The sequence below is a fragment of the Echeneis naucrates genome, chromosome 8 (genome assembly GCF_900963305.1).
Source record: "Echeneis naucrates chromosome 8, fEcheNa1.1, whole genome shotgun sequence".
NCBI classification, from domain to species: domain Eukaryota; kingdom Metazoa; phylum Chordata; class Actinopteri; order Carangiformes; family Echeneidae; genus Echeneis; species Echeneis naucrates.
The window spans coordinates 4,180,563-4,191,495 of NC_042518.1; the positions used below are offsets into that span (position 1 = coordinate 4,180,563).

Here is a 10,933-nt window from a genome sequence, read left to right on the forward strand (position 1 = left end):
GCTTCAGGGTGGTGTGTTTTTCGGAATTATTTTATTACATTTGGGGAACAAAGAGGAAGGAAGATGTGAAGAAAGTTATTATAGAAACAGAAACGATCGATGTATAAAATAAACTCATAATCAGATCATCATGTTAGTGCTATTACACATATTATCAGCATTAAGGTTTAAGGCCTTATAAGCTTTTATTGCTTCATTAGTATTTATTATTACTGATGCTTTGGCAGCATGACACTTAAATTCTGCATTCCCTAAGCCATCATGTCAAGTAAAAAAGCCAAATATGTTATTACTAAATATCTAAACTGATCCATAAAGCACCAGTAAATAACCCAGTAATGGACACTTTCATCACATTGTATAAATCTTTGAAACTATCAATACAAATCGTGTTTGTGCTTCTGTCAGTGTTAATAATTTAGTTTAACAATTATACTTTATTTCACAGATGTTTGGCAGTACAGTGTCATCTCGATTGGATTGTTTTCTATTAGATAATTGCACCACACAGTGATGATACTGCTCATTCTGGGTAATTTGACAATCAGTTATTGGGATTTTATTGCTAAATTGTTGTGTCATTAGTTTAACAGTGTTGCAGTTGCTCACTGTGAGCACTGGGAGGCACTTTATATTGAGTTTCAAATGAACCACTGTGTCGTATTCTGATAAATTATAAAATGGTTCAACTCCAAACTGTAATCTTAAACAAATATTTTTGTTTTCACTTTATACTAAAACAACACTGAGCTTATGAGGTTATGTTAATAACAGTTTTTTGTTTTTTTGTTTTTTTGTATTTTGTCTTGCATTGGTGGCAGTAGGTCAACAACTCAGGTCAACTGAAATAAAAAAATTACCATATTTATATATACTTATATTTATGTTATTATATATGTATGTAAAGATAGACAACAGAGTTATGGATAAAAGTTAAGTTGCACACAAATTTTCAAAATTCACGAGCAAAAAAGGGGTCATGATCAAACATGTTATATTTTATTTATACATTTATGTAGTTTACTATATTAGATAATATTTAATTTTTATGAGATAGTATTTTACACACAAACATTAAAAATGTAAAAAAAACAAACAAACAAACAAAAAAAAAAAAACAACGTGCAAATGTAACCAGTTTCCATATATATGTGTGAGGAAATGCTATGAAAGCGTTAGTTGTTCGGTGTTTGTGTCTCTTTTAAGGATTGACATCAGTAAATTTATTTTCGGTATTTGTGGAGGTCTGCCGGTGATAATAAACACTGACGGGCAGAGTCGGCCCGTCTCAGCCTGACGTTGGAGCCGCTAACGTCAAACAAACTTCGGGCTCCACGGCGGACTAGCTCGCCTTTCCCCTCGGAACCAGGTAAAAACCAGCTATTATGACACTGACAGCTGGATCGTAACAGTCGTGAGAATAAACAGTGCTCCACGATAGTGAGAAATTTAGCCGGTTCGTGTGTACATTTCTGCCTTTTATCTGTTTTTGTGCTTCGGTCGATAACGTCAACTAACTAGCTAGCTCGCTAGCTAACGGATATTAGCTCGAGCTGAGCAGTCATCCTCGCCTCTGAAAGAACCCAAACAGCTAAATACACACAAAAAAAGGAAAAAGACTAAATGCCAGTCACTCTTAAACATATAATAGGAACTAGCTGATATCAACAATCGTTCATTTCCTGTTAACCAGCTCTGGTTTCGTTTACTACATCGCCTTATTTCTGCTGCCAGTTATCGATAATAACAGTCACAGCGTTTCTTTTGCGCAACATGTCCGTTTTAATTTAACACAAATGATCTCTCTCCTTTCGTTAAACTGTGTTACGCAACTGAGTTATTCATGGTTAGTTGTGCAAGTAGTTTTGAGCTGGATTATCTGGGAAAGGATTAAAAAAAAAAAATCAGCTAGCTTTAGCGATGTAGTTGTTTAGCACAGAACTGTTAGCATCAATGTAGAAGGAATGCTTTCCAGAAAACTGGTATTTATTTTTATCTTATTTTTTAAAGGAGCAGAAATTGTGAGTTGTTTTTTTGTGTGTGTGTGATGGTGTTTTGTTGTTGTTGTAATTGTTTTTGTTTAGCAGCCTGGGGGCTGTTCAGCTGAAAGTGAGGATGTAACAGATATAATGTTTTGATTCTGGGCAGCACGTCGGCTATTTAAATAACATAAGTGCATTGAACATCACAACAGTAGGAAGCCAAAGAATTTTATTGTTGTCAAGGTTTGTTTTTTTTTTTTCTTTTCTTTTTTGGTTTGTTTGCTTTTGTCAACAGGATAAATCTTTAAAAACTGAACATGGTACATGGAACTAGGTGGATGTTATTGGACGGGGGGTGAAGGACAACCCGATTTTATTTAGGGGACAGATCCCAATACAATGAGTCACATGTTTTGTTATGGAGTCTGGTACATTTTAATCTCTTTGCTGCTTTATATCATATTACAGGTTGCCTGATTCATCAAGAGGAATCTTTCTTAAATAAAAACAGGTAAATATTTGCCTTCTTGTCAGCCAGTTATTTACGATGTACACACACCTTAACATTGCATATAACAAATATTATTTTGATTGCTATAGGTTGTTTTCAACAGACCAACACGTGGAGAGCCAAGTTGTCTGTGAAATAACATTTACTTTCATTTGAACAACACAGCACTGCCAACTGTGTTTAAATTTCCCTGCAGCTCTCTGCAGTCATATCATCACCAGAAAATCATAGTGCAGACATTAAAGTAAAAATCCTGCCAATTTGAATGTTTCTTAAAGACATTTTTTTGAACTCTTCGAATGAAGCGTTCCGCAAATGCCAAATTATGTGTTATTTAGCCACAGTGACAACACACTTCCTGCTGTAACCCGAGCCCTGAGATAGGAAAACATGTGAACTCTAATTTGTGGTGGTGGTGATGATCTTTTTCTGTGATTGTTATCTTTTCTTACAGGCCTCCAGAGTAGGTATATTTTAATAAGTAGAATTAATTAATTACTACTGTGTTTTCTTTGCTGCTGATTAACATTATTCTGGAGTGTCAGCTTTGTCATGCAACAACTCATTTCCAGGTAAAAGTCACAGTGTTGACCAAAATATTTATGACTCATGTCAGGTCGTCTCAGGTATCATTGTTATTATAGACTGAAGGCTCCAATATATCGCTGCAGTACAAGAACAGCAACAACATTAATCAGTCTTTTAATCACCAAACTGCTGTATTTTGCATGTTCTAAAACGTTGTTCATGATTAGACTGTTATCAGCACTTACACCATGTACCTCATTAGCCTCTCTGAATGTTGCTGGAACAAATGTATGACTTGGGAGAAGTTTGTGTCAGAGTAATAAGCTGTGGGACTTCAAGTGTTTTGTCTTTTTTTTGCTGTTGTCTTTTTAATTAATCTAACAGTGAAAATCCAAAGGAGAGTTGTGAGAGGAACTTGTCGTCCATCCCCTCTCCCTGTCCAGACAACCGGCCAGTATGTCCAGTGATCCTCCTCCTCCATACCCCGGAGGCCCCAGTGCCCCTCTTATTGAGGAGAAGAATGGACAACCTGGTAATAAAAAAAACACAAAACAAAACATGTCGAATTGTGAAATGAGGTGCTCATTGATACAGAATTTGTGTTGCCTTTTTCTTGTTTATATATATGAATTCATTATAGTGCAGTTTTTGTATTTTCTTTTTTCTAACAACAAACTTTGAAAATTTTACTTCATCAAAATAAAAATTGATTATCATTAAAAAGTGAACTTAACTAATCACAAAACCCTTGTGAAGAAGAAATCTGTATTAAACCTAATACTCTGACATTAATGCAGCAGGAATCATAAAGCTAGTTGAATGAATCTTAGCCACATTAGTGATATGAATACTATATTGTCAATTCTTTCTTTCTAACCTTTTCTTTCTTATGTGTGTGTTATCTTTCAGAAGCGGTTCCTGTAAGAACTGCACCTCCACCGGGACAGCCCTTGCCTCCAGACTATGGTCCTCCACCCTACGAGGCCCCACACCCAGGCTTCCTTCCACCACATGTCCCCGGAGAAGGTCCCATGCCCATGCCAATGCCAATGCCACCTCAAGGTGCTGCAGAGTCACCATATGTGAAATTAACATATCAATCATCAAAACAACCCGTCAGACATGTAAAAGTGTCTTGGCTAATGTGTTAGGCTAATTCGTGGCTGCATGATGAATGTACGTTTAATGTTAATAGCCTGGAAAGTCCAAAAAGTGTCTCCAAAAATCATTTGTTCATTGAGATTCAACCTCAGTATTAGTTAGCAGGAATCAGAAAACCGAAGCAAACATCCAGTCCTCTTCAATGTCCTGTGTGTTCAACTGAATTTAAGTTTTTAAATGAGAGAACTTGAAAAATACATCAGACAGTTTAAACTCTCAAATTTTCTTTATCTTTTACTCAGGCGGCCACTACCCACCACCCCCAGGACACTTTCCTCATCCAGTGCCAGGACAGATGGGCCCTGGTCCCAGTCACTTTGTCCACATGGGAGGACACACAGCGACCGTCCTGGCTCCTCCGGGGGCAGCCACCACTGTGACCGTACTGCAGGGGGAAATGTTCCAGACATCACCAGTGCAGACGGTGTGTCCGCATTGTCAGCAGGCGATCGTCACACGCATCTCCCACGACGTCGGCCTCATGAACACACTCTTCTGCCTCTTCTGCTTCTTTGTAGGGTGAGTAGATCACATTGGAGAAATGTGGGCTGATAAGTTGAAGTTGGGCTCTTGGAGTGATAAGGCATTTATGGAGAGGTCTGTGTAAAAGCTTTTGTCTTGACCCAAAACGTTCAGCCATTGTCTTCTGATATTCAAATCAAACTGTGATGAAAGCAGGCCCTTGTCTCAAAGTAGCATTGTGGTTCAAACTCACAATCATTCACTCTTGCTGTCTGTTAGCTCACACAGGCAGTTTGTTCTCAGTAAGCCACTTGTATGCAAAACAAGAGCAGCCATTTGTGGTGAGAATCATGCAAATTAAAGGGGTTGGTCACAAGCAAATTTAAAAGAGATAGAAATTTTATCCACAGACATGCAAAAGTGCCAACAACAAGTTCTTAATTCAGTCAACAAGCTTATTTTGAGTTATGCAATGGGATACTTTGCATTCAGAGGCATCTGTGCCGTCCATTTCAGGATATCTAGACATACACTTCCTGACTTTATTCAGATCAGGGCCGACAGAAAGGCGTCACTTTCACAATGTCACCAAGCCGCTTCTGTCACAGACATCACACTGGGAATGCTTTTGACTCCAGATGTTATCGTCTTCAAGCAATTGACATGTATTCTTTGCTGGTTGTTGGAAGTATTGCTAAAGTTAGCAAAGTTTTGAGTGGTCAGTAATATTAAACATAATATGTTGCCTCTCTTTTCCTGATTTTCAGGTGTGATCTAGGCTGCTGCTTGATTCCTTGTCTGATTGATGACCTCAAGGATGTGACACACACCTGCCCTTACTGTAAGGGCTACATTTACACATACAAGCGTATATGCTAACCTCCAATAGCTGTATGCTACAGAGACATGTACATGCTCACACATAAAAACTCACAGCTCCTCCTGCTGGTAGTGACAGGCTTTTTTTTTTCCCCGCCCACATTTTTGCAAAGTGTTGTGTAGCCCTCTCAAATTGTAAGTGCAGTTTTCTCATGATTTCACTGATTATTTACTGTGTATATCTTTCAGCATAGGTCTTTCATATATAAATATGCATTTGAAATGTACAAATCTCTCACCGAACTACAGCGGATGTTGTGAACTAAAACATTCAGAGCATCAGGCTCACCGGTGCATCTGGGAAAAAAGGCTTTACGCAGCATTACGCAGGTAAAACGAAGAAATGTGTGGATAGACAGATAACCTCAGTAGAAAAAAACTGTGAAAAAAATGCAAATTTTATTTATTTGAAATAATCTGTGAATCTTGCTTAGAAGCAAGTGCTGAAGTCAGACATGCTGGGATACCTTTTTTTTTTTTTATATATTTTATCGACTACTTTAACAAACTAATCTTAAGAACTGTGAACATTTTTGTCTTTGTCTGATAATTTTGTTCTAACAGGCCTAGTTTTTTCCTTTTATCATGATCCCATTCTAAATGTGAACTAATAATCAGCCATTTTCATCTGGTAAGTGGATGTATTTGCTTTTTTGGAAATGCCCAAGATTGATGTTACTTGCTATATTTAGTGATCATTTGGGCTTCAGTGAGCGGTAAAAAAAAGTATTGAGCGATTTTCAGTTGAGTTGCATCAAGGCCCTCTGTCCACCCTGTGCTCAAATTTGAAAATATATGTAACATTTGCACTTTAGGTTTAAATCAATAGATACTCCTGTCAGCCTCTGAAAATCGTTTGTCTTGAGGGAAAAGATGTGATGTAAAGGTCATTGAATTAGTTAAAGCAGTGCACTATTTTGGCTTTCACTGGGTTAGTTGTTAGGTCATTTTGGTTAACTCCAAAGTAAAGCAGAGTGGGAGTAAATTTGGCAGACGGAGGGGATTTAATGTTTCTGATGACGTCTTTTGTAATCTTATGTCCTCTCTGGCTGTTATATTCTCACTAATGGGGCCAGTTGAGGTTAGCTGCCACAGGAAACAGGTAGTTACAGTAGACAGTGAAAACGTTGGTCAAATAAAACTGGTGGCTCCATCATGACATAACTCTCTATAGGCTGTTACCTTCTTAATATGGCACCAGCCCTTTAAGATTACCTGCATTGCTCAGATGCATGTTAGAAAACAAACACAGATGTCTTTGGGCTAATACAGTAATAAAAAAAAAAGTAATCTATGCTAGGAATAAGCTTGAAATAAATGATTGTATCAGTCATCTTGCAAAATTACATTGTGGTTCCATTGAAATCAATACTGACATTGTTACACCAGAGCATGCCTGACCTGCCATTCACCTTTGCTCACCAAGTGCAGTTTGCCTGCATGAGCCACATCGAAATCAATTAGTTACCTTACACTGCCTGCATTTGATTTTTGTTTTCTCTTGAGGCTAGCTAAGATGTGCAAGAGGATTCCTCTTTGAATTAAACGATTGCATTTAACTTTTAATACAATATGCCATGGTTGTGAATAATGCTGGCCTGCATTTCTCTCTAAATGTCTGTGATACTTATGACCATGTAAGTCAAAATTTGTTTGACTGTTGTATACAGGTACTATTTTATCAATAAAAAGCAGAACATGATTTTTCTTTGAAATTCATTTTAATGTTATCTAGAAACTTCATTATGCCTACGAAGTGAAATTGAACACTTTGTACAACTATAATCTGTAAAGAAGAAAGGAAACATTTCTCCAGCTGTGCCTCAACATATAATAAAAATAATCAAAACCAGAGCCTGTTGTGAGTAAATAAAGGCTCATCCCATGATAATCTCTCACTTAAGAAGCTAATAAATAATTTCAAAATGCAAACGTGTCAGTCCCTCCACCGATGTCCACACTGGGCATTGCAGCATTTGTAAAATGTCGTCATTGGTTCATCGGCTGATCTGGTCTGAATCTGCATGAAATACGCCCGAGGATGCTCACACTTGGGACAAGTTTCTGAAAACAGACAAATGGGAAGTGTCACTCTTTGATCACATGGACTGCATCTTGGCTTTATAGTGTAAAGAGAAAAATGCGAGCCAAATTGAAACAAGAAGAGCTTTTCCACAGATAAGTCACATTCATAAATGCAGATGTGCATTTAAAATAGAGCTTCACGTCAGGATTAGCCAGACAGAAAGGATCAACTGTAGATTAACAGCTTAAAAAATCCTCTACATGCGATGACTGGTAAACTTTGATTCATTGCAAAATTAAATACTCTGGCATTGATAAAATGTTCATATTAAATTTATAATACTGAACTCTGGCTAGTTTGAGTAAAATAAAAAATTTCTTAGTCAATATTTCTCAAACTGGTATTTTTATATGCATTTACCAGATCTCAGTGAACTGAAGATGATATTTAAAATGAAACAAACTTAGTATCTCATGTATGTTTTGTCTCTGTGGTTAAATCCACAAAGTAAATGAATGACACAGGCAGCTATCACACAATATTAACATTATAGTTATAGTGACAGCATAGAATCAGACTCCACTGATGAATGTGTGTGCTGCGTTATGAAGAGCCAATAATATTGCCAACTCACAGTAAACTGTTTTAAAGCGCATGAAGATAACTTGTATCACTCAGACACACTGTGACCAAAGTCTGCTCAAATGTCTTACAGCGGTCTGCCCAATCTGTTTGGGAAATTTGTTTTAATATAAATGTATCTCTACAGTATACAGTAAACAAAGATCTACATCACTGTTATTGTTTGCAAACACCAACTAAGATTTTTTCTCTTCCCTGTTAAGTAGTTTCATCACCTTCATCGAACTTCAGATCACTTTGGGTCCCAACATAATTTACAGTTGTCTTACAGCAGCATGTTGCTGATCTACCCAAAGAGACCTGCTGCAGACGAAGACCTCTTTTCACTGACTATTATATTAGCCTCTTCTCACATTTAACTACATACCTTTGTCATTTCATATCTATGAATTTCCATTTTATAGAGTCAACTTTCAAGTCAGGGGTGCAGCAGAGCCCCGAGGACTACACACTCAAATGGACAAAAGACCATAAGGTCTGGTTTCAACAAGTTTGTCCCCAAATTCACCAAGGCAGTGGATCTGAGGATGACTCACCGGGAGTTGAGTCCACGTTTTCCCAGGCTGCAGCTCCACCAAGAACATCATCCACCTCCTTTAGCTTCGGGTACTTCCTGTTGTTCACCTGCAGCCAGAAAAATAACCAAAAATCACTCAACAGCAGCACCTCTAAATACAAAGCAAAGACATAACGACTAGTTCAAAACATGACTAAATGTGTGTTTAATGGTGTTTTTTCTGTCGGATAACTCACCTTTCTGGTGATGTTGTGGACGTAAGGACAAGTGTTACAGGCGAACCTCATGCACTTCTGTCCTTCCTCCACAATTAAAACGTTCCCACAGGTCGGACAGAAAAGGAGCATGTTATCCGAAGATTTGGGCAACTTCAATTTGTAAAATAAACCGACAAATACAGCAGAATTACGCTATTTCGCACAAAAACTAGCTTTAGCAGTTCGGCGCATATGGCGGAAGCTGCGGCACCGGAAGCGGAAGCTCCCTTTGTTTGTTTTTTACAGCCCGGCAAGAAACAAGCAAAAAAGACAAGGACCATTTTTTATTTTGAAATAAAAGAATCCATTAAATTATAATGCCTCAATAAGGTTATTGTTATTGAAGTGGAAAATGTAATCGTTTAATAACACACTGAAGTGATGTTTGAAATGAGTTCGGCTGAGCGGAACTTTGTATTTTAGTTTACGCAGTCCTTCCGGTAAGTAATTCGTGCAGCACTCGGCGTTGTTTACCTTCACCGGTTCGTGGTTTCCAAAAAGTGATGGAGGAGCAGGTCCGGGACTCCGATGGAGCCCAGGAGGAGGTGAAGGAGGAGAACATGGCCGCTCCGGATGAACAGGAGGAAGAGGAAGATGAGGAGTCTCTTCCTCACTCGGAGATTCTGGATATGTTTGAGGAAGGACTCGCTAAACTTGTGCAGGACCCTTTGCTCTGCGACCTCCCGATCCAGGTGATCTGTCCTCCAACGAGCCCAAGATGACATTTTCTGAATGGATGAAATATCCGATAAACATCCAAAATAATCAATTAAAAATTCGTTAAAAAGGGCCACAGTTGAGAATCAGTCATTGTTGTCTGCTACCTGACTCAGATTATAAAGGATTTATTCATTTTCTGGTAACTGACCATTCGATTAACGGAATAATTGTGTCAGCACAAGTTGAAAGTTGGAACATCATTCACTTCAAGTATCAGGCTTTTTGTTGAATTTTTTTTTTTTTTTTAAATTGTGTCATTATTTCTGAATGTCTGTTTGAAAGCAGTCAGACTCAGCACTGATAGATTGAAGTCCTGTGAAATGTCTTTCTGATCTCGATCTGATGTAGGTGACTCTGGAGGAGGTAAATTCTCAGATTGCTTTGGAGTACGGTCAGGCCATGACAGTGAGGGTTTTAAAGGCAGATGGTGAAGTAATGCGTAAGTGCTGAAGTGGCCATTTTGTTGTTGTGATATGTATATATGTTTTTCTACAAACCTAACACTCTGTTTTTTCTCTCGAAGCCATAGTGGTGGTGCAGAACGCTACTGTCCTTGAACTGAAAAAGGCAATCCAAAGATTTGCTGAGCTGAAACAACAACGTGAAGGTGGTGTGAAACATGTCAGCTGGTAAAACCACAAAAAAACCACACACACAAACAAAAGAACGTATAACAGATTTTAACATTCATAATTATCATTTGTTCAACTGTTTTGTCTCTTTTCTTTCACAGGAGATACGTTTGGAGAACTTATCATTTGGTATTTCAGGGGGAAAAGCTTGACGATGACAAGATGAGGCTTAAAGAGTAAGTGTATAAATTTATTACTTTAGATATTCCATAATCATCAACACTCTCTGAGCTCTTTTCCTTCTTTTAAACATATTCAGCTACGGGATCAGGAACAGAGATGAAGTGACGTTCATGAAGAGGCTGAGAAAGAAGTGAAACGTCACAGATGAAACAACTTTGTATTGATAATAATAAAATGTATTTTATTTAAAGTGTTTGGGACAGTTGTGTTGTAAATCTCTCTGATCACTTTACAAATGTTATTGTTCCTTAAAGAAGCTATTTACTGAGGTGTTTGTATAATTTTCAGCAAATATTAAATGTACTACAGTTTTTCCTAAACATTTACCGTGTCGGTTTTCTTTTAGCGTGCATAGCACAAACAGCGTTTGAATTCAATAGCATGTTTGAGCAGACCTGCTGATTTGAATAATTTCCTGGTGTACATCAACACT

At 37.8% G+C, this 10,933-nt stretch overlaps 3 protein-coding genes across 6 annotated transcripts; 2 read left to right on the forward strand and 1 right to left on the reverse strand.

The window, feature by feature from the left end:
• The first annotated feature begins 1,259 nt into the window (after nucleotides 1-1,259).
• cdip1 (cell death-inducing p53 target 1) lies at nucleotides 1,260-7,225 on the forward strand. Of its 4 annotated transcripts, none has more exons than XM_029509302.1 (6): nucleotides 1,260-1,369; nucleotides 2,451-2,493; nucleotides 3,406-3,553; nucleotides 3,931-4,083; nucleotides 4,425-4,701; nucleotides 5,412-7,225. In XM_029509302.1, the coding sequence occupies exons 3-6, from the start codon at nucleotides 3,478-3,480 to the stop codon at nucleotides 5,521-5,523; spliced, it is 618 nt and encodes a 205-aa protein (XP_029365162.1). In that variant the 5' UTR covers nucleotides 1,260-1,369; nucleotides 2,451-2,493; nucleotides 3,406-3,477; the 3' UTR covers nucleotides 5,524-7,225. The 4 variants fall into 4 exon arrangements, with proteins under 4 accessions (XP_029365162.1, XP_029365165.1, XP_029365164.1 ...); XM_029509305.1 differs by having other exon boundaries at nucleotides 3,934-4,083; XM_029509304.1 differs by lacking the exon at nucleotides 1,260-1,369 and adding an exon at nucleotides 1,392-2,021.
• A 6-nt stretch (nucleotides 7,226-7,231) lies between these two features.
• Nucleotides 7,232-9,182, reverse strand: polr3k (polymerase (RNA) III (DNA directed) polypeptide K). Its single transcript, XM_029509306.1, has 3 exons — nucleotides 8,945-9,182; nucleotides 8,728-8,815; nucleotides 7,232-7,587 (listed from the first exon to the last, which is right to left on the reverse strand). Exons 1-3 carry the CDS (start codon nucleotides 9,053-9,055, stop codon nucleotides 7,460-7,462), a joined length of 327 nt encoding a protein of 108 aa, XP_029365166.1. The 5' UTR covers nucleotides 9,056-9,182; the 3' UTR covers nucleotides 7,232-7,459.
• A 256-nt stretch (nucleotides 9,183-9,438) lies between these two features.
• Nucleotides 9,439-10,792, forward strand: snrnp25 (small nuclear ribonucleoprotein 25). The gene is made up of 5 exons (XM_029509123.1): nucleotides 9,439-9,657; nucleotides 10,034-10,124; nucleotides 10,209-10,314; nucleotides 10,419-10,493; nucleotides 10,577-10,792. The coding sequence occupies exons 1-5, from the start codon at nucleotides 9,469-9,471 to the stop codon at nucleotides 10,632-10,634; spliced, it is 519 nt and encodes a 172-aa protein (XP_029364983.1). The 5' UTR covers nucleotides 9,439-9,468; the 3' UTR covers nucleotides 10,635-10,792.
• Nucleotides 10,793-10,933: the final 141 nt, after the last annotated feature.

Bases quoted from the DNA above. Each gene is read 5' to 3' on its own strand.
- cdip1 (XM_029509302.1), top strand. From the start codon at position 3,478: ATGTCCAGTGATCCTCCTCCTCCATACCCCGGAGGCCCCAGTGCCCCT. The intron at 4,084-4,424 runs GTGCTGCAGAGT...TCTTTTACTCAG, and splicing joins AATGCCAATGCCACCTCAAG to GCGGCCACTACCCACCACCC. The intron at 4,702-5,411 runs GTGAGTAGATCA...CCTGATTTTCAG, and splicing joins CTCTTCTGCTTCTTTGTAGG to GTGTGATCTAGGCTGCTGCT.
- polr3k (XM_029509306.1), bottom strand. From the start codon at position 9,055: ATGCTCCTTTTCTGTCCGACCTGTGGGAACGTTTTAATTGTGGAGGAA. The intron at 8,816-8,944 runs GTGAGTTATCCG...TTCTGGCTGCAG, and splicing joins TCCACAACATCACCAGAAAG to GTGAACAACAGGAAGTACCC. The intron at 7,588-8,727 runs GTGAGTCATCCT...GTCTGTTTTCAG, and splicing joins AAACGTGGACTCAACTCCCG to AAACTTGTCCCAAGTGTGAG.
- snrnp25 (XM_029509123.1), top strand. From the start codon at position 9,469: ATGGAGGAGCAGGTCCGGGACTCCGATGGAGCCCAGGAGGAGGTGAAG. The intron at 10,315-10,418 runs GTAAAACCACAA...TTTCTTTCACAG, and splicing joins GGTGTGAAACATGTCAGCTG to GAGATACGTTTGGAGAACTT. The intron at 10,494-10,576 runs GTAAGTGTATAA...AAACATATTCAG, and splicing joins GACAAGATGAGGCTTAAAGA to CTACGGGATCAGGAACAGAG.